The sequence below is a fragment of the Haemaphysalis longicornis genome, unplaced genomic scaffold (genome assembly GCF_048455015.1).
Source record: "Haemaphysalis longicornis isolate Haplotype H1 unplaced genomic scaffold, Haemaphysalis longicornis Haplotype H1 scaffold_6, whole genome shotgun sequence".
Lineage (NCBI taxonomy): Eukaryota > Metazoa > Arthropoda > Arachnida > Ixodida > Ixodidae > Haemaphysalis > Haemaphysalis longicornis.
This window is the reverse complement of record NW_027526407.1, coordinates 11,551,635-11,578,605: the sequence shown is the minus strand read 5'-3', so window position 1 is coordinate 11,578,605 and position 26,971 is coordinate 11,551,635. Positions and strand designations below refer to the sequence as shown.

Genomic DNA, 26,971 nt, shown 5'->3' with positions numbered 1-26,971 from the left:
TCACTCCTGGCTCTCACCCGCAGTGCCCTCCCGTTCCCCCCGGTGGCGTACACGCAGGTGTTTCCTCAGCTGGGTCACACTGGGAAATCCCATACCGCAGCGCGGGCAGCGGTGCGGGTACTGCCTGTGGTGCACCACCATCACATGCGTCTTCATGTTGCCCAGCCGGGTGAACCTCGCCCCGCACCTGGGGCAGGCGTGCGGCCTCTCCTCGGTGTGGGTGAGCAGGTGGCTGTCGAGGCTGTCTTTGCGAGTGAATCCCTTCCCGCACTGCGGACACACGAACGAGGGGCCGTCTGCCGTGTGGACGAGCCCTCGGTGCCGAGCCAGGTGAGACGCTTGGGTGAAGCGCTGTCCGCAGACCTCGCACTCGTGAGGCCTCTCCCTGGCGTGCACTGCCCGCTGGTGTTTCCGTAGATTGCCTTTCAGAGTGAAGCCCTTCCGGCACAGCCGGCACACGAACGGCCTCTCCTCCGTGTGCGTCCTCTCATGCCTGGCGACGTCGGTGCTGACCGGGATTAGGTTGCGGGGCAAAAAAAGAAAACTGCTGAGAATCGATTGACACAGACACAGAAGCTGGACAGATATCAAAAGAGCCACTGTGGGATGGCCGTTAAAAACGACGACTTATTGTTTTTTGCAATGTTTTTGTGTTTTCTTTGAAAAACTTCGAAAAACGAAATTTCCTCAAATAAGCAAATACACACCTGTGCATAATCACACCGACAAAAAATTGAGCCTCAGAGGACAACAATTCAACTGCCGACAAATTACATAGTAGTACCATGTAAACAGATTTTGTAAAATTGGGAAATACGATAGTTCTCGTTCAAGAATCATCCTCTAGACCTTAACAATCGACGAGGCCAACAAGATCTACTTTTTTACGTGCACGTGCCATGGCCAAGCGTGCATTCGGTGCAATAAAGCGTGAAGATACATGAATAATTAGTACAAACAACCAGATCGGTAATGTTTGTTGAAACCAGGTGCGCGTCAAATCGCCTCGTTTGCGTGTTTTGCACTCAATGCAAATGTCCGCTTGCGATTATTCCATTTCTGGGCGTTCACGCCGTGTGATTGACTGTGACAGTTTGACGACGTCACTACAATTGCGGGTTCCTTTTCAATCATCGAAAGCATTCATTGTGTATGGAGTCAACCAAGGTTTATTATTTTGTACGACGGTGTTATTTGATTAATAATGTGCATATAATAATGTTAATATTTTAACAACGATCTGTTTGCATTTAAAATAGCTATCGAAATGTTACAGTCTCTCATGTACTCGAACTAATATTTTCTATCATTTCAACGTTTCTTTGTGTTCATTTTTCAATGGTGCGTTATGTTTTCTCTGTTTTGTGCATCACTGCGAAAATCGACACGCTATATGCGGGCGTGTACAAATAAAGAGGAATGAATGAATGAATGAATGAATAAATGAATAAATGAATGAATGAATGAATGAATGAATGAATGACGTCGCTATTCTGTGGTTATTCAGTACGTGTAAACAGATTGATAATATTTGACTTTTAACGCACGTGTTTGCGCAACAAATCGGTAGGCATCTCGAAGGCAGAGCTTGCCCATTTCATAGAAGCCTGATTTCTAATAGCCGTGATATATATGAGCCTCCTAGGTCGTTGGACCTCGAAGGTTCAATTTTGTGCTTCAGCGCATATAACCCATTGGGGGCGAATTTCCGGACTATAAGCTTCACCACCCATGGACTCTGTGTGAACGATTGCCATTTTCTGATGCCGAAAAAAGTTATTTTAACCAATTGAAAAGTCCTTGCTGCACCGTCTTTACTTGGGTATCCTTGAAAGGTGGAACAGGAATAAACGTCCCTATAAAGCGATTCGCCTTGGAGAAGAGTCCTTATTCCTGAACCCACTGAGACCGTCCGGCTTCTTGAGCCCTCTTCACCAGCCAAAGCTGGTCGTTTATGGTCCGAGCTGGACAGTGCTCTCTCCCAGTGCTCAAGAGGGGAATGGCAGGGGGGTAGGTTGGGGTTCTTATCGCAGACCCACACAATATGGTAAAGCGTGCCCGGAGCCTCACAGAAGCGGCATTCCGAGGAGTAGAGGGTGGGGGCCAGAATGTGGACTTTAGTTGGGTGGGGAAAGGTCTTGATTTGGATGCCTCGAAGGTGGTGTTCTTGTTCTTTTGTGAGGTTATTTTGTAGAGGAGGGTACATGGTTCGCTGCAGGCGGTAGTGCTGAGTGATTTCTGTGTAGGACAAATGGGGACCGACACGCCACTGCTCGCCGTGGTTAGTTAGGTGCCCCCTGTATGGTCGAAATGGAACAGGAATTCCGACATGCCACCTGAGGCACATTTCCGTGGTGTCCTGAACTACACGAATCCTATCAGGCGAGAAAGCACAACGTTTCAGCATAACGTGCACCTCTTTCCCCTCAATATCACCGAATTTAATACCCAGTTTAAGCGAAAATAGCCCTCCTCTTTTCTCGCTACAAGAAATGGGTGTACATACAAACATTGCCCACCTTTTATTGCTAGAGTAGGAGCACTGCGAGTAGCGGAACTTGCGCTGTGGTTTTTCAGCGTGCTTGTCCCGCATGTGCCGGTCAAGACACTCCCTGGATAAGAAGATGACGCCGCATGTCTCGCACGGCAGTCGCTCCTGCTGCTGGCTCGGGTCTCCTGCATTTTCTGAAACCGTGCAAACATACAAATCACGGCTGTAATAAGGTTTAAAAAACATCTTTAATTTAACGAGAGTGTGCATCAAGGCATAAGGAGCACATCGCCTGGAACTGCCTTGCTGAGGTTATGTTTGAAAGATGCTCCCATTGCAGAGCCGAGGGGTTCTCACGTAGCACTCTTGGAAGCACCAACATGGTCGTCAAGGAATTTCTAATGCGATTTTTCGACATACTTCTTAATTTCTTGTGATCCTGTCATGATATTTTCTGTTGCCGAATTTAACCCTTCCGCGCGATCCCCGGCTCCAGAAATGCCACTGGTGTGTTAACTCTATATAAGAGTGTAGCGGATATTACTCACTATGCTGGCATGTGACTAGCAGCAATAAAACGATTCGCATGTAATGTTTTGTATTTTGTCATGACTCAGAAAACAAAATACCTGTTCAGCACTCCATCATCATCATCATCACCAGCCTATCTACGCCCACTGCAGGGCAAAGGCCTCTCCCATTATTCTCCAATTACCTCGGTCCTGTGCCAACTGTGACAAATTTATCCCCGCAAACTTCTTGATCTCATCTTCCCATCTAACATTCTGCTGCCCCCTGCAACGCTTGCCTTCTCTAGGGATCCACTCTGTTACCCTTAATGACCAGCGGTTATCTTGCCTTCGCATTACATGCCCTGCCCACGTCCATTTCTTCTTAATTTCTACTAATATGTCTTTAACACCAGCTTGCTCCCTGACCCACTCCGCTCTCTTCTTGTCCCTTAAAGGGACCCCGAAAAGCTTTGTGAAGGTGGCAATCAAATGTATTCAGGTGGTAGAACACATAACGGGGGATTTTTGAGCCAAGTGTGAGCCCCATACGTTGTACAGATAATTTGTAAACAATTTTTGAAGATCGCCTTTCTCAGCCGATGAGCACGACGCCGCAGCGAGCCGACCGCGGGTGACGCAACGGCGACCGCGGGTGACGCAACGGCGATCGCTGCTGACGCAACGGCGAAGGCGCCCCCTGATTCGCCCAATCGCCGGCAAGGTCGGCCGCCGGCGGCGTCACTGCCATTGGCTACCGGCTGCTCTTCCTCCTTCCTGCGCGATCCCGAGGGAAAGGCGGGTCCGCAGTGATTGACGCGAGCCTAGGCGCAGGAATGTAGCTAGCTGCTTTGAAGGAGGCAGAGAGGGAGGAGGAGTCGATCGGCAAGTGGGGAGAGGTGCATTTAATTGCTTCTGGCGCAGCTAATACTGAATGTAGATCAATAATTCCAACGGCATTGCATCGCTATATTGGTGCTACGTGACAATACAGGCCTTTTGTAACTTTTACAGGAGGCTTTTCTGGGTCCCTTTAATGTTACACCTATCATTTTCCGCTCCATTGCCGCTGAGTCGTTCTCAATTTAAGTTGAACCCTCTTAGTGAGCCTCGAAGTTTCTGCCCCGTACGTGAGTACCGGTAAGATGCAGCTGTCATACACTTTCTTCTTCAGCGACAATGGTAGGCTGCTATTCATTATCTGAGAATGTCTGCCATATGCACCCCACCCCATACTGATCGTTCTAATTATCTCTGCCTCATGGTTGGGATCTGGGGTCACAATTTGGCCTAAGTAGATATATTCGCTTACCACTTCCACTGCCTCGCCACCTATCTCAAACTGCTGTGCTGTCCCGAGGTTATTGATCATTACTTTAGTTTTCTGCATATTATTTTCAGGCCCATGGTTCTACTCTGTTCGCCCAGTGCGGAAAGCATGCTTTGCAATTCGTCCCCCGAGTTACTTAGCAAGGCAACGTCATCAGCAAATCTGAGGTTACTGAGCTATTCTCCTTTAACCCTTACTCCCACCTGTTCCCAATCCAACGCTCTGAATATTTCTTGTAAGCATGCTGTGAATAACATTGGAGAGATTGTGTCTGCTTGTCTGACACCCTTCCTTATAGGTATTTTGCTGCTCTCCCTATGGAGGATGATGGTAGCTGTAGACCCATTGTAGATATCCTCTAGTATTCTTACATAATGCTCATCTACCCCCTGGTTCCGTAATGCCTGAATGACTGCTAGGGTTTCGACCGAGTCATTTGATTCAGCACTCCGTATGTCCCTTTCTAATACTGGCGCATGTTTTTCTGGTCTGTCGTCTGAGGAATATTAAGCCAGCTTGCCAGAACTTCAACCTTACCCTTTTTATTTGCCGAGCGGTAAACTGTTTGGATGGGTGAAATATGATGATAAGAAATTTGTTCATCCCCATGATAAATATAAACCAAGCCACGCATCTGCTATCACATGTACGACCCACTCATTGGTTGCTTCATGCATACTTTCAGTTATCCCCAGAAATATGCAGAAAATATTTGTGTTTCAAAATAAGCATTGCTTTCTATTATGGAAGCGAATACGTCCAAACAAGCCCCTTTCCTTTGCACAGGCTTCCCTCAAAGAGATGGGGAAACGGCAATTTCCAAAAAATGGCTCAGGCTTAACACATATAGGTATATCTATCACGAGTGAAAACACAGACTGCCCGCATTTCGTGATTTCGTGAAAGTGCCTTCGCTTGACATTTCTCAGCCTGCCGAATAGCTGTTATGGCTCATGGTCGTCGACAGGACTGCGATCGGCAACTTGGCTCGGCAACTGTCCATGGCGCCATACTGACACCGCGTCATACGGCAAACACCACCAATGTCGAGAACGGGCGCCTAAAGAGATTAGCGCTGTGAAGCCGCCCCAGTCAAATCTTACTTTATTGTATGTGTGCGCATATGTACATTTACCGCCCAATGATTGGCGACGGGACTCCGGTCTGCGATTCTTCTGAGAAACGGCGCAGCGCGCCACACTGGCACGGCATCACAGGGTCAAGAACGGGAATTTTGGGAGCCTGCGCGAATAGAGGCTGGAGCATTGGGAAGCGCCCATGGCTCATCTTCCAGAGGGCATATTAGTCCCGTCTTGAAGACACCGCTCGACATCCCACGATAAGACGACTCCTTTTGTGACCGTTAAAGTAGTCCATTAGCTACCCGTCCAACCTACCGGAAGGCTAGAATGACGACACAGATGAAGGGACGGCGGTCAATTACGGCCTCAGAGGGGGTGTGGAACAAAGCTACGAAATTATTAAAAGAGGAGACCGTCTGAAGGGAGGGAGAGAATGAGCTGGGTAATGGACGAGACGAGTCTCAAGAAGCGCTAGGCAGAAGACAGGGGCCTCGTGTTCCGGAGGCTAGCCATCACTCGTGTGCGACGACCGACTACCTGGCCCCACACTAAGCCAAACAACGTCCAGCCACCGTTAGAGCCCGCACTGCAGCAGCCTCATCGCGGCGGACGTCTGCCCTTCGTTCGAGCCCGAGCGGGATCACCCTCATCGCTGCGGACTCCACATCATCGTTGCAGCCCGCGTCGCAGCTGCCTGCTCGCGGTGGACTCCAGTCCATCGTTCGGGCCCAAGCCACATCAGCGGGACCGTGGCATACTACGGGTCACCGTTAAAGCCCGAGACACATCACGTTGGTTGCGGGGAACGCCCAGCCCTTCGTACGAGCCAGTGCCCCACCACAGAGAAGCAGCCCATCGCTCGAGCCTGAGTGACCGCGGCTTGACAACTTCGGATTCACGACTGGCTTTATAGATAGTGACTTGCCTATGCGCGCCGATTCCGTGCGCGGAATTTAGTATGGCTTGTGTGGTATTTTTAGGTCGTTTCGACGATATTGCTTCGTCTGGTGCTGCATTTATTCCCCATTTCCGCCATGTACCGTGTCAGTTTGCCCTGCCGTAGTTATTTTCTTTTTCTCGTGAGTCCCTTGGGGTCAGTCTCTGACGATTCGCACAGGAGAAAGTGCACACCTTCCGATGGCTCGACGGTGTGCTCAATTAAGAGATTTTGGCGTAACATTGTAACTTGGCCATACTGGCAAAAGCACGCGCCAGGCTATCGTCCACCGAACACCCACCCACCCGGATATCGACCGCAAAAAAATTGGCTCCAATCCACGCTGTGAAGGTGGTTGGAAAGCAAAGCTTTAAACGACACCCACAACAATTGCGCATGTGACGTCACTTGAATTCACACACGCGGCTCTACAAAGAGTGGAACCAGAGATTCTGCCAGACGTTACCTGGAATTCGCGGCGGCGGCGTGCCGAATGCAGCAGCAGCGTCGGCCACCACCGGGCTCGAGAGGCGGACGCTGCCGCTGTAGCCCGGCCGGGAGTCGGTAGAAAGAAAGCGGAGACAACCTCCTTTCGAAGGGTGAGACAGCGGAACTTAGCCAGCCTGGTGTGCTAGCTCGGGCTACACCACCGCGCGACACAAGCGCGGACACCGAAACAATTCGGCGGTGTGAGCTTAGTGATTTCTACTTATGCCGATTAAAACTAGTTAGTTTAGTAAGTTTGAGAATTGCGAGGAAGCTGAGGGAAATTTTTAAGCGCTATTTAGGAACCAGTTGCTACTTTCGCCTTTTGTAATACCTCTTAAAACACAACTGAATTGGTATTCACCAATTTAGAAAACGGAGTCCCATTCGTGGTAGGCAGTGCGCAAAAGGTAGTGTTTCTCTAGCGGCCAGTTGTATGCATGTAGTTTGTACATTTTGTTTTCCGGTCCTGCAAACCAATCTTTAATGTATGTTTGCCAAACGACCACTTCTATCCGTTGGGTGCGGGTTACGCTGGAGGTGCTGCAGCACAAGTTAATCAAGCCGTACGAAGACAGCGCGAAATGGACGCGAAGCTGCGCCAAAACAGGCCCAAAACAGCCGTCGCTAAAGCAGACGGCAACGCCATACCGCCGACGCCGCCGCCGGCGACCAGGCGCTTCCGCGCGGGGAACACTGGGTAAATTCGCCACGCTATGTACAGTCTGCTCCATGAGTGAAACCCTCTGCCCCTCCCTCCTTCCTTCCCCCCGCCGCCTCAGCTGCGTTGAAAGTTTGTTCTCCCGCACGCCACGAAAGGACCGTTGACTGGTAGAGCTAGAAAGCTTTGCTTTAAAAATGTCCACAGGTGCCAACACTTTACTAACGCGTTCTATGTAGTTGCACGCTTTCGATATCGTGCGGAAGTCCGAAAGAATATAACACAAAAACATATTCAGCCGGTTTCATCATAACAAAATCAACAGAAAATTATGAACCGGAATAAGCACTTTGCGCGGACTGTTCGATATAGTGCATTAAACGAAAAAGAAAAAAAAAACAGGAACAAACACTCGTGACATGGCCAATTCCCATAACAAAAAAAAAAAAAAGCGGGTGCCTAAGAAATTCCCGCGCTGTCTTCGTTGGCCTTCAGCTTGTGTGGAGGCAGTGTAGCTGCAGAATGAATAGTGATTCTTGATAACAGTAGCTCCAGTAAGTCTGATTCCTCGCTTGTAGGTTATAGTCGTACAAGGCTTGGTCACAAACCTCGCCAAAATAAAATCTCTCGCGGAAGAAGATGTAAAAGCTCCTGCAATATCTTTTCATTGAACTTTCAGTGAATATATCGCATGCACTGGTATTTGTTGCATTCAGCTGAGCCAGCCAGGCAGGTGCCCGGTGAAGGCAATTGGTTTTCACCAGATTACAAACCTTTCCGTATGGGGGGTGTGGCTCAAACACCTATCCTTAAGATACCTGTAGATCTCACCGCAACAATTCACTGGGGACAGCTTCAATAGCCAAGTTCACCGTTTGTTGGGCTTGAGCTATGAGACGGAGCCCCTACAAATATGGCGCTCCAGTTATGGTGAAAACGCTGAAGGCGCTCAAAAGGTTGCGGTTGAGTAGTGCTCTCTTCGCTGGAAAATCATCATGTTTTCCCGCAAGAATGACGGCAATTTTATGCACAGAATGTCTCTCTGGGGTTGTTTATACTAAATCGAGAATTCCATGTGAAAGCCTAGACGGTCGTGCATAGACGAGATTTACGTCAAAAGAAAGCTCCATGACGCAAATCAAAAGTCGACAAAGTTTGCCTATGTATAGATAAACCGAAAAGTACGAAAATAAAGACTGCTGACAGTAGAGCAAGCATATATGGTGGCAGCGTGGTTGACGTGAGTAAGTTGACGTTTGCACAGCTAAGAAACGGTGCTAGACTTTACTGTGGATTGTCGTTGCTGGCCGGTATTAGGGGCAGTTATCGAGCCAAGCTGCCGAGTTATGGGATTAAACAGCCGCGCTTGGGGGATCATGGCACCCCTAGACGGCCGGTCGTAATCGTACCCCGCGCCATCGTTCGAGCCCGCGCCGCGGAAGTTTGCTTGCGCTGAACTTCAAGCCCTTCGTACGAGCCCGTGCCGCACTACACCGAAGCAGCCCAGCTAGGCCGAGCAGTAAGTGAGATCGAGCTAGTTGATCCTATTAAATAGATAAAAAATTCCGTGTGTCTGTGCCTCCATCTCGCCATGCCTAGTGTGGATGCACGGTCACTTTGGGAAACCGGAGCACCACACAGCTATACACTGAATCAATAGATTCTCGCTTGCACTGAAGGACATGCTGAAAAAGCTCATCCAGTGCACAACCCATGGTGAGAGTGAGGGACCAGGCGCCGGCGAAGCAGCCATGGAATCCTCGCCTACTCACGTGGTACGCTCGAGCTGAAGCACACGCATAAACGATAAAGCGCAGGCGACAACGCCGTTTCACTCTCGTCTCTTCACGTGGTACCGAAGGGCCGATGCTCCTAGAGAGCGAAGCGGATAGAAATGCGCATGATGCGCGCCGACGGCTAAAGAGCACTGCCGACACCATTATTAACCTGGAAATATGTATGGAGTGCAGTTTGCGCGCTAAAACTTCTTTCTGGAATCGTGAAAATGAAATATTATTTCTAGCCTTCACGAAGTATACATACATGTAAACAAACAACGCACGCTCACACCCACGTGCACGCGCACCTTCCTATATAATAATCATCATCAGGAGCATATCTGCACCCACTTGTCACCTACCTATATAGGTGGAATGAAAACTACGGTTAAACGTGAGCAGTGCAGGGTAACTAGGCAAAATCAGGATTTGTTTGGAGTACTGGTTATGCTCCCTGCCGGACCTTGTTTTCATCCGTATATTCAGAAACGCTTTACGGATAATATTAGCGCTGTTACCAGCCACAGTCACAGCCCCCTTCTCCTCTACACAAACGTTAGCACCATTCTAGCACTATGCGAGAAACCTCTTCGCTTCAGCGGCAAGTTGTGAAGCTGTCGTTAAACTATTGTTTCTTCTTTAAAGGTTTCTGCTATTGTCACCATCGGCCATGCCTTACCTCCGAATGTTTGAAAAACTAGCTGCGAGATTTGTCAATGATGTTTTTCTAGCCTCTCGGTCCCCGAAACCTACACCATCTACGCCATAGAGCTCGTACGATTTGGGCAAGGGATAGACGGAACAAATGATTACTAGAAGCCCCAACCGTCCTACCACCGTTACGCAAAGTGACGAGCGCAAGACGATCGAAGGAAGCCGTAGTGAAAACTTCTTTGCGTTGCGGTTTTATCCCTACACGCCAAGATCAACCCCGCCTTAGCTCTGGACTCAGTAGCAGCACGAAAACACCTGGTTTTATGAAGTATTGGCAGTTCTATTTGAGAACGTGCTGTAGTTTGCTGGGATACACTTGGAGCCCAAGCAGAGTAAATGCACATTCTTATTCTCAGAAGGTTTAAAAGAAGGTGAAGCATACTCCGGCTCACCGTATTAAGAGTAAATGAAGTAGAAGTAATTATGCGGTATTTTCTGCAAAATTCAATCAACCTATAACCAGTCTGGCAGAGTTCATCTTTGCCAGCATTGCGAGAAGCAATGCTCTGAGTGAGGATGTCTAGAAAACTTCCCAGCCACCACAAAAACGTGTTTTTACAGCGTGTAAAGGAAATTGGCTTCCAGTTATCCGAGTTACGGTTTTAGTTGAACCAGGCCATACTGTAACGCGATTAAGAGCTCTACCTTTAACTAGAACTGTTTTCAACAATTACACACACCACCGTTTCCTTTGACTGCACAATCTAACCTTTCAGACATTTTTTGCTTACAAAGCATACACTTTCTATCTGTTACCAGCTGTAGTTATTAACCTTCAATAGGCACATCAATAATGATTAAGCCTTGTTTTATCGAGTCCTTGCAGCTCAAACAATTGACATCAATAGAAACGCCTCAGCGGCTTCTTCGTGGGACAGTTTCGAATAGAATGCCACGCACGACATTTGTAAGCAATAGTCTCGTCGTCATACTTGAGGTATTCACGAATCGGAACAATCGACCCCGACAAAATCACCCTAACATTTACGAACACAAAGTTTTCGAACGAGGAACGCGGGACCAGTGCGAGGAACTAGTCATAGGTAATTGCAAAGCTAACCTCAGTAAAACGCTAACACACGCGATATTGAATGAGCCCACAAACTGGGATCTTTCACCCTCTCAAAAACAGGCCTATTGTTGCAAAGCATGCCCATTTCTAAGAGAAAGGCCCAATTTTTTTACAAAAAGAAACTGAACAATACTACATTGACAATTCCATCGCAGATCTCTACCAACACCCGATCGATGCACCACCAATCAGGATATTGTATTCATCAAAGCCGCGTCCGCACCCTTCAAGCTTACATACCGAAAAGTACCTACTCGTCAGTATCGTGACTTCCAGTTTTGACGCAACCATGCGAACGCCAGTTCCACGCGCGCCATACCAGTGTGCTACAGCCACTGGTCACTGTATTATAAACTCATTTTCATTTTTTTACTAGCATTGGGGACCTGTTAACCAAGCGCAGCCCGATTCCATGGACAGCCTGACCCAGGTAAGCGATTTGACCTCAGTCGTACTAACCGAAGCATGGCTTGTACATCTATGTCGACTATGAATTACTTCGTCAATTCAGTGAGCTTCACATAAAAAACAAATTACAGCACCTCTATTGATGCTGCTGAGATGCCGGATAAGTGCATTCACCTTTGTCCTCCTTCCCTGTAGCCTTCCGGTCCTTGAGGAGCCCGAGCTCCCTGGCGAAGGAGTTGCCGTACCAGACGAGCAGCTCCTCGTAGGCCTCTATGGACTTCCGCGTCCGGTAGTAGACGGCCCCCGCTCGTTCGAAGGCCACCACGTTGTGCTCTGCTTCACTGGGGGCGCAGTTGACGTACCGCATCCAGTTGGACTTGTCTAGCGGGCGGGCGTCTACCAGGAAGCTCCGCCCAGCACCTCGCACCTGCGGCATGGTATCGGAATAGCAGTGTGCCGCAGTAGTTTAGGTACCTGTCAGCATATAACAATGTTCTCCCACTAATGACCTAATTAATCAATAGCACGCAGTCAGTCATAATTCTTCCGGCCACGTTCAGCATCCGCACCCTCAGCCAAATTTATCTCTGCTTCCTCACCTAGGCAATCCTGTACTGACCTAAAATTGTTTCGATCCTGCACTCTCAGAAATGTTCGTTGCCACACATTTCCTTAACGCAACTCCGTGCAGTTATCGGTCTTTCCCTACCTCAAGCCTGTCTCTCTAGGCATCCTCTGCGCCTCCCTTATGCCCGGCGAGTCAGTCATTCGCAGTAGATCTAAAGCCCAACTTATTTTCGTTCTGTGTCACTGCACGACGCCACGCTGTCTCTAAATGTGCACGATCTAAAGAAAATATTCTCGTGCGAGCAGTGTGGAGCCGCATCTACCTCCCTCGACCCAACCATGAACACGCCCCACATATCTCACGTTCCCGAGTGGCCAACCAGCCTCACTTCAAGAACACAAAAGACCTTTAAAAATATCAAAGTCTGCAAACACACCCCACCTCTTACACCGGCTTCCTCCTCGTCGGGAGTTCTCAAGCCACGATACTTGTGCCGCACTCCTGACATGACTGCAACTGCTGCGGGATGGCCAAAACCCTGCACTCCATGGTGTGCGAGTGTAAAGGCGTCGCGAACTATCAGAGCTCCCCTCGGCGACACCGGGGCAGTGGGAGATCCTGCTGAACAGCGAGGTCCCCGAAATCAGGTGAGCAATAAACTTTTTCCTACTTTATCCTGCCTATCACTCATTATTGCATATAGCATTTATGCATGTATAGCACCCAAACTGGCTCCCTAATCTAAAAGGCTACTTTCGTATCCCTACACTTTGCTCCTAATGGTCTTCTTATTTCCTATGTTTTAGCAGGTATGTGTTTCCGTCCGATAACCCGCGTTTAAAGAGGGCAACTATCAATGTTTGGGTAGAAAATTGTGTCTTTCAGCAGATCGCAGCGCCATGGAGTTCTCTGAAAATATCAAAGCATCTCGTCTCGCACCCGCCAGGCGTAGCCGTTGCCCTTGACAACCCAGTCCACCCGGACGCCCTCGTAGGGTCCGAAGTACAGCCTCTTTGGCAGGGGCTTGGCAGCGAACACGCCGTATTGGGCACCCTTGATACTCGAGCGGCGGATGACCAGGCAGTCGGGCACCGTCTTGTTAGCGCGCTGGGGATCGCCCTCAGGGACCTGCACCGAAGACCACCGCGCTGTTCAGGGCAGTGCACCGAACCGCTACTTACATTTTTCCTCGAGAGCCCAGCCGACTCCCTGCAAGCCACGAGGTTGTTTAGAATGTGTACGTATGGTAGGTGAACCCATTTTTGCATACCTCAGCGAAGTGTCCTGGAATAAGGGGCCGCAAATTCGGATATACAAATAACTGTCCTGTCGGCCCTCCGTAGAAACACTCGCATGAAGCCATAGACCCTCATTCACAGTGTCCTACCATTCCACGTACGCTTGGGGTAGCCATAAATATCAGAACTATATAAACACCGGGCAACCATTATCCTAATGGTTTCGTTTATTGAGAGTGCAGTGATTTCTTTTTGTTCTTAACAAGTGACGCCATTGTTTGGTCCCAATGAAGGTAACTACTGATGTACGGGAACGTACCATTTTCATCATTCCTTTTCACTGTAGGATCAAGGACTCGTTCTCAAGCACAGGCATTTGGCCACCGTAATTCTAGAATCCTGGTTTCACATAACGACGCAGCAGGGTGATCTCGCTGGCACAAACAACGCGTTCTAGTCACGACAATGAGAGAGTGCTGCGCCTCATTGTAATCTGCATCCTGACAGCCCTCGAATATCTTTGCCTCTGCCAGTGTTTGTCCTCTTGATTTTCTACGACTAAAAAGTGACGAAAAGTGTGCCAGTACGCCGAAAGTGTTGTGTAGTGGCCTGACGACGCTGCCACTCCCCGCAAAATCTTAGAGTCGCGTTCAAACTGGCTGGGTGGAGAGTCTACCCTCCTGACAATTCTACGTCCCTCTCACCCTGTCTTGGTTCTGCATTAGAAACGTAAAACAGGACATTTGGCCTTCATGAAATCCCAAGTTACAAAACTAAGTGGCATGTTTCTCACTTCCCTACACGCCCACGCATACACGCACACATGCACGCACGCACACGCACACACACCCTCACACACACACACACGCACGCCAGCGCACCCACACACGCTCAGAGACACGCACAAGCACACACACCCAAACACACCCACCCACACACACGAACGCACGCACACGCACACACGCACGCACGCACATACGCACTCACACGCACGCACTCACACGCACCCGCACACACAGAGCACGAATATGAAGAGAACTTCGGGCTCATTTGCTTACTCAAGAAAGCGTGATTTAGGCGTTCGCTACGAATACCTGGAAGGGTCAGTTCTTATCCAGGCAGCGTATAATACAGGAAGAGCATTCAACCTACCGGGGTGTCCTCGACGTGCGTCAAGGGGCCGTGGACGGGGCAGTCGCCAGGGTAGTCCTGGTCGCAGTCTTCGCAGTCTATACGCCAAGGTTGGAACAGGCATTGTTGACAATCCAGTGGTAATTTCAAAATAAGCACAAACACTTCCTTTCCAGAGTTACGCAGTTTCTTTCCTTTCTAATATGTTGTATATTACTTTCAAAACATCAAATACTGCAATTCAGCTGCCCTAGTCGTGATTCAACACGGCTTGGCAAGATATATTCTGTTACTCGCGTACAAAACGTCTTCCCTTCATTACGTTAAATTCCCGTAAGGCACCTTGAGCGACACTTATTATCAATTGTACGAACGCATGGCAAGAGAGGCACGTCGCGGAAATAATGCCTAATGTAGACGGACACACCACATATAAGAGGCAGGTTGCCGGTACTTTGAGTAATCGTATTCATTCAGAGCCAAAGAATACTATTGGAGCACGAGACATAGCATAATTTCAGCTGGGACCTGTGCCAGTAATGTCTTTAAAGCATAACGTGTTACGTCGGTTTAATAAGATCCAGTTTTATAAGGCCGCTGAGATATGTGAAGAGTAAAGAGATATGTGAAGAATAAATAATGCCTTCGCAATTGCTTAATCACTGTCCGAGTTTTTGCAAAAAACACTTGTTTTTGTCCTCGCAGCGAGCTTGTACTTGAACCACAACTGAACTCAATAAAGTGCTGACAAACAACAGGCGCCATCTGCTTTGCTATGTGAGGAAAGATTATTTCTGGCGCCGAAAAATTGCTCAAGTGATACGACGATCTTATAAGGCCACACATTGCGTAAAACTATTTTTTTTTATATTTAGGAACATTTGGAGATAATGCACAACAAATAAAAGGGCTATCTACACGTACTTCCCACAGAGACAGCGTTTTATTGCGGCTGTGGATATAACCAAGTGGATGAGCGAGAACCTGCGTTTAATTGTGCATTCCTTGGAATTACATTTTGCGAAGTTCGGGTTTAAGGAGAAAACACTCACAGAGGTACTCAGAACCGGAGTCGTCGCCATCGCCCTCGGTGTAGTCCACCACCTTTCGGCTGCGCCTCGGGTAGCGATGCTCACTCGATGCTACGCTCGCTGGTGCTGCGATGCACGCGCACGCATAACGAGCAAGGAGAAAGTATGCGAGCTTCTTCTACCGATGAAATTACCAATGGGCATTTCATCTAGAGTCTAATATTGTTTAAGCATATCACCAATCGATGTCTCTTTAACGGTTGAACTTAGGGCGATTGGCCGACTATGTAGGCCACTGCTTGCGGTATACAGTTGAATGTTACATATTTTACGATAACACAGTGGAGTGTACTGGTTGTATCTCTCTCATTTTTATCCCCTTTTTGTGACTACGTTTTCTCCTGCAGAGAAATTTTATTCTTTTTTTGCATTATCTTTACAATGTACTTTCAGTATATCGATGTTGCCAACGTACAAAATTCACGCCTTTGTTGTAGCTTTCTGACGAAAAAATGTTCTGTACTATACATACATCACAATAAGGACTGACTCCAAACCCGCCTGCCATCTCTACACCACGGGTTGTATCACCAACCTCTTCCTAAGCATCGCGTCCTAACTGCCCACACTACCAAACACCCGAATCGTATGAATCCTGGGGCATTGATCTCTTCCCGGGAATTATGTGGCTCAAGTCACTGCCCGCGCCTTAACCTAGCGGCCATTCCTAGAGGGGATGAATCACCTCCAACACTCAGACATCCACCCTTTACCTCGCAAGTACGCCAATATGCTCTCCGACTACCATCAGTCCCTCCACCTGTACCCACTATCTCCCCTCTCCCTTCCAATCGCGAACGCACGGATCTGGCGCTGCCTACACAACACCAGGGTGTATAACTACCAACGTCTACGCCACATATCTCTGGTGCTACAATCCCTATACTCCAAACACTGCAAATCCCCATTAACAACACTCCACTTGGTAAGGCGGTGTCCTACTAACCGCTCACCACCAACTCATGCAACCCACGACCAGTCGGAGGGCCTGCTGCAGAGCGGCCAGCTCAAGGACCAGGTTGCACTGGTCGAACGAGCTGGGTCAGCGGCCGTAGCACGTGTTCTACCGGAATATACTGGCCACCCATGCCCGTTTTCTTAATCACCCTTCTTCACCCTCCCCCATTTTCAGAAAAATGTTTAATCTCGCTGTCTTCTGATTGCCACCCTACACAATCCCCCATTGAATTCCCACACGGTCATTTAGAGTATTTAATTGAATAAATAAACAAATAAATAAATACCCTTACAACAACGTAGATAAAAACTAACGCACCCTCAAAGCGGCGAAAGCCGACACAAGACGTGTCACTACAGCCACATCAATGAAGTCCTATTACCTGGGATGAAGTAAGCACAGTTGACACTTCATTTACGGAAATATTCTGACATGCCGGTCTCCCTCGGTTACCGGAGACTGCAACTGCAGTGTCACGCACCTCAGCCTGCGAGATTCTTACTATGGAAAGTCTGTTGTACTCACCGTACACCTGTCCCGGTGAGCCGCCGTCATCGCTTTCCTCCTCGTAGCGGATCTCCTTGCGGTCACGCTTGGGATAGCGCTGTGCCGCTGCTTCTCTGAGACCAGCCTCTGCCAAAGGGAACATACGCAAGGGTACAGTTGAATATCATCGACCTAACCTGTGCATTCCAAGAAATCGGGTGCAAGAACTGCATGCAGGTCCCGTAATTCCTAGGCAGGGTAAATATACTGCACAAGAGCGTAGATTTCCGCAATCGATCGATAATGTAACTGCAGCAGTTTCGCCTCTAGAAGGCGATTTCCATAGCAGATATATTCCCATCGCAGTATTCCTTGATGTCTAATCTGCGTTAAATTAGTTTTTCTTGGTGCGGTCCCATTATCCCTCGATGCTCTTGGTCTCGATTGAAAACGTTACTCGGGGACATCAAGCTACCTACAAAAGCGAAAACTTTTTATGTGCACTCCCGACCGCCCAACTTCGTACTATGCTATGCACAAAAGACAGTCTCAAAGAGACGTATTAAGCCCTCTCCTATTCCACCTGCCACTTAAAAACCTAATGCAAGCCCTCCTGCCTGGCGCACGTCACGCTCTGAATGTGAACATCTTACCGGAACACTGTGTGGTTGGGTTAAACTTGAGGAACAGGCAGATACACCAAATAATTGCGTTTATTGAAAGCGTTCCCAATGTTTGGAGCCTACTCGACTCATTCATCAGTGAGACTGGAAGCAGCAGTTATATCAGGTGTCTTCGTTTTCTTTTTTCTTTTACTTGTATGTTTTCTTTTACTTGTATGTTAACTAAGCCTCGAAATGAATTGTGCCTGAAAGAAGGTGCATTTAGTTTGTTAGTAGATTGTACCAAGCTCAGTAAAGGCTTTGAAGGCACTGTAACTGCACACAAGCGAACACGCAACGCTTCGCTGGCTGCTACGCTAGTAGAAAATGTAAGAACAAATAGAGGCGGGAAAAAAGGCCAGCGAAGTAACATAGGTACTAAGGAATTAAAATCAACCGGAACCTTTATTTTACTTCTTACAACCAAGCTACGGGAGCACGTTTCGCTTTGGGTGAACTAGCAGAGCGGCCAGGTGCACGACCACACTTTTGCTCTCTTTTTTCGTTCATAAGGTTTCGTAGCGCTAGCAATAAGCTGTTGGCGGCAATTTTGTGGACGCTACTACTGCGCAAGCCTTATTTAAAAAAATAGTCATCTAAGCTACTGGGAATGGAAAACTAAAAAAACAGGCTATACAATATATACCTTACATTTCCATCCCCGACAGCGGTGGGGCTAAGGCAGAATGGTCTGAAGCATGGGTGGTCGAATCCTGAGTCAGGCTTGGGTTTTTTTTATTTGTACTTAGTGATGTTTTGTATACAGAATTCGCCATTTTTCACTGCCGCCGTCACTGCTCGACGAGCGAACTGGCCGACTGAATCTGGCGTTCTGGCGAGTTCTTTTTGGGGTGCTGTTGCACCGACTTTTTGTGGGCAGTGCCGAATAAGGCGACACTCGGTCTGGCGCGAACACGGCTTTTACGCCACAGGGACGAGGCAGGCAAGCTCCAGAGGGGGTAGTGAAGCGCCTTGCTGTTTTGCGCCCCGATGACGACGAGGGCGTTCAGCCACTGCAGCCACGCATCGCTCGCTTGCATCGTCGCAACCCTTGCCGCGCACAATCATCATCATAGCCCTCGTGGCTGGTTCTTGTTGACTCCTTGGTGGAGAACGCCGGAATAAAGGCTGCCCTGCCTTAGCCCTACTTTCCTCTCTCAAGTGGTTGCCAAACTAAGAAAGTAACTCGCTATACGATACCTAATTATTATTTCAATACCCGACAGCGCTGGGCTATAACGGAATGGCGTTGAGAATAGGGTGCAGTGTGTCGCAATTAGCAAGATCGAATCTGTGGTTAGGCATAGCTTTTTTCGTGATTATGCCGCACTTATACAACGTTTTCTGTAATGAATAAACCATTTTCCCCTGCAATGTTCATCGCTTCATACGCGAGTTGACAGACTGACACTGACGCGCTGGCGAGTTCTCGTCGTGGTGTTGACATAAGCACGGATTGCTCGCGCGCACAGTGCCGAATCAGCCGACTCTCGACCAGGTGCGACTCTCGGCTGTGTCTAACGACGCAGTGAGGACACAGGCAAGCTCCAAGTGGTGCGGGGGCGAAGCGCCACGCAGTTGTGCGTCTCCGACGACGCGGAGGGTGTTCAGCCATGCACACACGCATCACTCGCTTTCATGGCATTCCTTGCTCGGCGCGATCAAACCCTCCTCCTCCGCCCACTTATCATCATCATCATCATCATAATCATCATCGGGGTTGGATCTGTTCAATGCTTGGTCTAGAATGCCGAAATGAACGGAGCCCTGCCTTAGCCCTGCTCTCTCCTCTCTCAAGTAAATACCAATAATGTTGTTGCAAAGAACCTTAATGGTAACTGATTTAAACTACAATATTTGACGTCGTGCAATCCCATAGCAATCCGAATACACGTTATTGCTGTTGTAGCAGCCACCGCTACTACTACGTGGTATTTTTGATTCCTTGAGCTTATACAGTTTAAATACTTCTTTGTCGACTCGGTAAATGATGCACACTCTATTTATATGATCCAGTCTATAGAATGAAAAAAAAAACAGAGGCTTTACAAATTCAGTTCAGTGTCCCGTTAAGTTTTAATAAATGAAATAAAATGAATACTGATCCAGGTATCCACACATTCTCACCCTACGAAAATACTTCTCACCAAAGGTTTCTCAATAAATTTTGCAGATAAACCAGAAACTGAAATGTGCTCATGCTCTCCGTGACTACTTCCGAACTAAAACCACTTTCTCTGGGCACTCTCCTCCGCAGTCAAAGAATCATCCGAAAAGTTGTAATTTTAGAAAATCCAGTCAACGTCCTGCAATTTTTGTGAAACAAAAACAACAAAAAAGAACCGACGCCACTCACCCTCTTTGCCCTTGGTCTTTGCAGGTCCTCGGGAACCAGTCCCCTTGTTCTTTGCACGAGGCCCAGGGGCCGTTTTCTTCATCAAGGCTTTTTTCGCTTCTCCGGTTGCTCCATCGCAAGCAGCATTGGAGTCCCCAAGGGGCGCCTATGCAATAAATACACGCGGGTTAACGGCATCTGAGTAATCTGCAGATATCGTCGTTTTTCTCAAATACACAAACTTCTGAATTGTGTAAGCGGTACTACTAGAATTTTCAGCAACTTGTAAAAATGCCATAGATTCACAACATTTACGTAGAAAGACTTATCTGTTATCTAGTCTTACATTGTGCATATATATGTATAGCCAGGGCCCCTTGCTAGGCATGTGCAAATTTCAAACACTGCGAAATGGAGTAATATTCGTCATACCTGAAACCTTTTGGATGGATCTGGAGGCAACTTACTTGCGACCACATCTGTAATGTAGACCCATTGACGAAATTATATGATCCAGGAACCATGAATGAAACAGAACTCTTCATCGAAGGCATGGAACAAAGAAAAACTTCAGTGAAGCTCTAATGACACTTTAAGTGCACCCGGAAACTCAATTATAAAAGGTATTTTGCCGCACACTCGCCACAGTCTGGCTCTTTAATTGCTTCTTCTGAGTTCTTGGTTTTTTAGCATCCTGCATATATGCCCCGAGATCAACAAAGAATATCGGAATTCGGTGAGGAATACACACCGGCCAACAACACCCGCCACACCGACATCGCTGACTCGCCTAACTATGCAACCCTATGCATTCGCCGAAACCAAGAAACCTTCTTCCCCGCAGCCACAAGCAGCTACGTACTTTCAGCTGCAGCGGAAACTACGACATCAGCCCTCGCGCATACAGAATGCTAACTTCGCCCGCCTCACTATTACCACCGTCTAATAGCGGGCCTGCCGAAGTTACCTGCTTGGAAGAATTCCCCCACCTGCCCTCAAGCTTTGACAGGGCTGAGAGTACCCTCTACCATCGCCCGTACTCCTGTTCACGCCTCCTTACCCGGAAATGAAGCAGCACACGCTGCGGCACACGAAGTCAACTACTGGGCGCCTTAGACGAGGCCGAAGACTTGTCCACTACGAAAGACACGCGATACCCATTTCCAGCCACCTACTGGGATACCTCATCGCACTACCGACACACCCGCCGAGAACACTATCCTCCACACAAACCCCTGCCAAAAACTAATCCCGCATCTGGCGACATCTACAAACAAATTCACACTTTCACAGTCGTGTCCCAAATTTCTCACTGCCGTGGCACCCAAAATTGCCCTGACTGCTCCACCCCAGCCACAACCCCCCCCCCCCCGCGTGCTCAGGTACTCCAGAGGAGAGGGAATGAGCAATCAACCGCTCTAACCTGCAGTACCAGCAAAAACGCATCGACTGGGCCTCCCGAGCAGCGAAACACGCGACTTCCTGGACTGAGAAGGCCACCAATTTGCTCTAAATTAAAAAATTGGCCGCGTATCTGCTTCTTGCAAATGTCGTCAACAGACTATAGTCTTTATTGACTTTTGCCAAGTAAATGCCTCCCTTCGCTTTCTCGCTCACCTCTCATGTTGTTCCTCTTGCGTGGTGCTCCTCCCAAGGTAAAGACGCCAAAGGTTTGCTTAAATCATTTTAAATTTCCCGCGTTCCACTGCTCCAAACCGGGTGTCTCGATGCCAACGCTGCCGTACGGCGAAGACGCGCGTAAATGGAGGCGCCCTACTTCAACGTTCATAGAACCGCGTTTCCTCACTCCACGTGCTTTGCAAGCAGAACGTGGAACCTATCTAGTGGAACCTTTCGTAACTGTTGCCGGGTGATTCCTTAAAATTCCGCTAGAAGTTATAGTGGCGCAGCGAAAGCAGGCGACGGCAAAGTGATTTTTTTTCTGGAATTGATGAAGTATTTAATTTCGCCAAAGACAAGGATGTATGATTTTTATAAAGGAACACTGCAAATGTCACTTCTGTATTAATTTGTTCTCTTATATTTGCGTAATGTCTTGTTCTTCTTCAACAATGTTGACAGGTATGAACATTACAACGGACTTAGACGGGTAGATTTAGCTGTGACTATATAAGACTGTTCCGCAGGCATTGTTTTACTTTGGCCGGGTGGCTGAATCGAGTAACAGGCAGACAGAGGGACAGACATACAGACAGACCAAAGTTTCTGGTTTAAGTAGTCTGGTTTAAGTTTAAGTAGCTTTTTTAGAGACTATCGTCTCTAAACAACCCTGCTCATCCTTTCCTTTATTTACCCTTAACTCCTTTAGATTCACAATGCTCACAAAAACAGCTCCCCGAAATATTTAAAGTTTGTCCTAGTTTGTTTTTGCTTAAATAGCCTCCACCCCTCTTCTGCCCGCTTTAGGAATACCTCCGAAGAAGTCAACAGTCATTCACTATATAATAATAGTTGGCTCAGTTTGGACGTGTGTTGTAGTCAACAAATTGTTTTTTCTCGTTCCCCTACGCGAAATGACCTTTCAAACCACACAGTTGCTCTCACCTTTGGTAAGTGAACGTACAACAAAAACACTCCGAAGTGAATTTCATGGACATCGAAGTTCCACGGCAAGAAGGGGGACACCCCGTGCAGGCAAGGTTTTGTCCACACTTGAAATATTGCGGAAAATCACCTCCCAATTACAAGCCGTAAAATTTCATGAAAACTGCCAAACAAGTTCGTTCCGTCTGCGCTTACACCGCTGCAAACGATGCCAGAGACTGCTGTGTTTATGCCAACCCTTCCTCCCAACTCCCCTCAATTCTTCCTTACCACCCGCCCTTATTTCTCCCAGTGGGCTCCACTTTCATCCTCTGCTACCTACGTTCGTTTTACTTGAATTTATGCCTTCCTCTCTCTGCGATTACAACCTCCCCTTTCCTTTCTTTTGTCACTCTCTCTTTTCTTTCTTTCGTCGTTTTGTCACTCTTCCTTCGTCTTCCCCTACTCCCCTTTTCTCCTACAAACCTCCCCCTCCGGTTTCGCCCTACCTTCCTACGTACGCACTCTTCCCAACACTCGTTTCATTCTGTCGTCGCTTTCTCACCTTCTTTCCTCTTCCCCTACTCCCCTTTTCTCCTCCCACCTCCCCCTCCCCTTTCGCCCTACCTTCGTGTGTGCGCACTCTTCCCAACACTCGTTTCATTCTTTGGTTGCTTTCTCACTCTTCTTTCCTCTTTCCCTACTCCCCCTTTCTCCTACCCACCTCCCCCTACCCTTTCGCCCTACAATCCTGTGTACACACTCTTCCCAACACTCGTTTCATTCTTTCGTCGCTTTCTCACTCTTCCTTCCTCTTCCCCTACTCCTGTTTTCTCCTAACCTCCTCCCCTTACGCTTTCGCCCTACCCTCCTGTGTACGCAATCTTCCCAACACTTCTTTCATTCTTTCGTTGCTTTCTCACTCTTCCTTCCTCTTCCCCTACTCCCCTTTTCTCCTACCCACCTCCCCCTACCCTTTCGCCCTACCTTCCTGTGTACGCACTCTTGCCAACACTCGTTTCATTGTTTCGTCGCTTTCTCACTCTCCCTTCCTCTTCCCCTACTCCCCTTTTCTCCTACCCACCTCCTCCTCCCCTTTCGCCCTACCTTCCTGTGTAAGCACTCTTCCCAACACTCGTTTCTTTCTTTCGTCGCTTTCTCACTCTTGCTTCCCCTTCTCCTACCCACCTATCCCTCCCCTTTCGCCCTACCTGCCTGTGTACGCACTCTTCCCAACACTCGTTTCATTCCCAACACTCGTTTCATTCTTTCGCCGCTTTCTCACTCTTCCTTCCTCTTCCCCTACTCCCCTTTTCTCCTACCCACCTCCCCCTGCCCTTTCGCCCTACCTTCCTGTGTAAACACTCTTCCCAACACTCGTTTCTTTATTTCATCGCTTTCGCACTCTTCCCAAGACTCGTTTCAGACGTTCGTCGACTTCTCACTCTTCCGTCCTCTTCCCCTACTCCCCTTTTCTCCTATCCACCTCCCCCTACCCTTTCGCCCTACCTTCCTGTGTAAGCACTTTTTACAACGCTCGTTTCATTCATTCGTCGCTTTCTCACTCTTCCTTCCTCTTCCCCTTCTCTCCTTTACTCCTCACCACCTCCCCCTATTCTTTCGGCCTACCTTCCAGTGTACGCACTCTTCCCAACGCTCGTTTCATTCTTTCGTCGCTTTCTCACTCTTCCTTCCTCTTCCCTTACTCCCCTTTTCTCCTACCCACCTCCTCCTCCCCTTTCGCCCTACCTTCCTGTGTACACACTCTTCCGAACACTCGTTTCATTCTTTCGTTGCTTTCTCAATCTTCCTTCCTCTTCCCCTACCCCGCTTTTCTCCTACCCCCCCTCCTCTTTCGCCCTACCTTCCTGTGTATGCACTCTTCCAAACACTCGTTTCTTTATTTCGTTGCCTTCTCACTCTTCCTTCCTCTTTCCCTACTTCCGTTTTCTCCTACCCACCTCCGCCTCCTCTTTCGCCCTACCTGCATGTGTACGCACTCTTGCCAATACTCGTTTCCTTCTTTCGTCGCTTTCTCACTCTTCCTGACTCTATCCTTACTTCACTCTTCTCGTCCTCTCCTCCCCCTCCCCTTTCGCCCTACAATCCTGTATACAAACTCTTCCCAACACTCGTTTCATTCTTTCGTTGCTTTCTCAATCTTCCTTCCTCTTCCCCTACTCCGCTTTTCTCCTACCCCCCTCCTCTTTCGCCCTACCTTCCTGTGTATGCACTCTTCCAAACACTCGTTTCTTTATTTCGTTGCCTTCTCACTCTTCCTTCCTCTTTCCCTACTTCCGTTTTCTCCTACCCACCTCCGCCTCCTCTTTCGCCCTACCTGCATGTGTACGCACTCTTGCCAATACTCGTTTCCTTCTTTCGTCGCTTTCTCACTCTTCCTGACTCTATCCTTACTTCACTCTTCTCGTCCTCTCCTCCCCCTCCCCTTTCGCCCTACAATCCTGTATACAAACTCTTCCGAACACTCGTTTCATTCTTTCGTTGCTTTCTCAATCTTCCTTCCTCTTCCCCTACTCCGCTTTTCTCCTACCCCCCCTCCTCTTTCGCCCTACCTTCCTGTGTATGCACTCTTCCAAACACTCGTTTCTTTATTTCGTTGCCTTCTCACTCTTCCTTCCTCTTTCCCTACTTCCGTTTTCTCCTACCCACCTCCGCCTCCTCTTTCGCCCTACCTGCATGTGTACGCACTCTTGCCAATATTCGTTTCCTTCTTTCGTCGCTTTCTCACTCTTCCTGACTCTATCCTTACTTCACTCTTCTCGTCCTCTCCTCCCCCTCCCCTTTCGCCCTACAATCCTGTATACAAACTCTTCCCAACACTCGTTTCACTCTTTCGTCGGTTTCTCACTCTTCCTTCCTCTTCCCCTCCTCCCCTTTATATTACCCCCCCTCTTCTTTCGTGCTACTGTCCTGTGTAAGCACTCCTTCCTGTAGCTTACCACTTCTCCTCTCCTTTCCTCCTCCCCACTTGGTGATGTGACCGACCTCTAGATATCGTGTCCTAACGGTGGGACACAAAGTGGTCAACAGTAACCCCCAATGCCACTGAGTGACACCGTAACTTGTAGGCCCCGTGTACTGTCCCTGGGTGATTCCAGAATCAACGCCAAACAAACAATGACTCCCATAACCTACGCGAAGGCTGCCGTGGCGCTGTGCTAATACAACAGGCACCCCGTTTTCCTCTTATATTTTCATCAAGCGATAAGTATGCTGGCTTTAAAAGGCTTAAAGTAGACGACCGAAACACTTCGGAGAAACTTCTAGTGAAATATGGACACAGGTGAAGCAATATGTAATGTTTGATATCGCGTGAACTGAGTGAAATTGAATCCTGTTCAAATGGAAACACTTGCCTTCTGCGAATGTCCGGGAGCCATCTCGTACATGGGGCTTCTGTGCAGAAGGCTTGGCCTTCAGGAACTCGGGAATTGGTGGCGTCAGACCTGCGGTTGAAGACATTTCATTAGCAATTATAGGCTTTTAAAGAGAGATGCGGTATAAAGATAGCCACAGATCGGCCAAAGTGGCGAAACCAAAGGAACTGACCCTGTTTATTTATTGTATGTGTAGCTTTCTCCTACAGCTGAAAAACGTCAATAGGCAACATGCGAGTTCGTGGGTCATCTCTGTGGTTGCCCTGAGACCCTGGATATGCCTGTTCTCGAAATATGCACCATAAATACGTGCAAGAATAGAGCTTATCCCTTAAAAGTTGCAAGAGAGTACGATTTGTGTGAAGAACAGGCCAGGGTGAAAAGCGCATCAATTGGGGTCACTTACCGACGTTTAGCATAAGCTCGTAGTTGACTTTTATATTTGCGTAGCGATACTTGGCGAAGTCTGGAAGGTTCTCCCACTCATCATCGGTGAAATACGGTCGTATCTTCTCGATTTCCACTTCTTCGGTCATCTTGGATAGCGGAAACCGATGACCTGAACGGAGCTGAGTTGAAGGTCTGTCTGCCGGCTTACAAAGTATCGTCTGCTCTGCCGCGGAGCTTTTTACATGAAACAAAATTACCAAAGACTGCAAAGAATGACACCAAAAACCTTATATATTACATTTTTTTAGTTGTTAAGCATTTTTTAGTGCCGTTACTTAAATTTAAATTTAATAATTGGTGACCCTATGTTTGTGCTCGCCACCTGGCGTCCGTCGCGAGCATCGCCCTAATCAGATCGGCTTCCCGACTTGGCGCTTGCCCGACTTCGTGGCGTGCCGTGGCCCGTCGTATGCCCGGGTTAGTGTTGGTCGTCGTAACTGCGTAGTTGTCGTGATACAACTAAAAATACCCCGAAGACGAAAAAGCGGAGGTGTAAGAAGTTTTGTTTCGTGCACTTCTGCGTGTCGGCAGGATGGAAGCACAGCAGTGCATCCTTTTAACGCTTCCCGCGAGAAGCACACGACGCGCCTCGCAAAGCGTTGTTGCACTGAACGTACGGATTGTGAGAAATGTGACGCGCGT

General features: G+C 48.3%; 1 protein-coding gene across 1 annotated transcript; it reads right to left on the bottom strand.

Moving 5' to 3' along the window:
• LOC144141809 (histone-lysine N-methyltransferase PRDM9-like) lies at nt 1-26,415 on the bottom strand. The gene is made up of 9 exons (XM_077673301.1): nt 26,286-26,415; nt 25,859-25,948; nt 16,980-17,087; nt 15,458-15,562; nt 14,427-14,503; nt 12,976-13,164; nt 11,643-11,895; nt 2,520-2,685; nt 1-508 (listed from the first exon to the last, which is right to left on the bottom strand). The coding sequence occupies exons 1-9, from the start codon at nt 26,413-26,415 to the stop codon at nt 1-3; spliced, it is 1,626 nt and encodes a 541-aa protein (XP_077529427.1).
• Between the last annotated feature and the right edge of the window lie 556 nt (nt 26,416-26,971).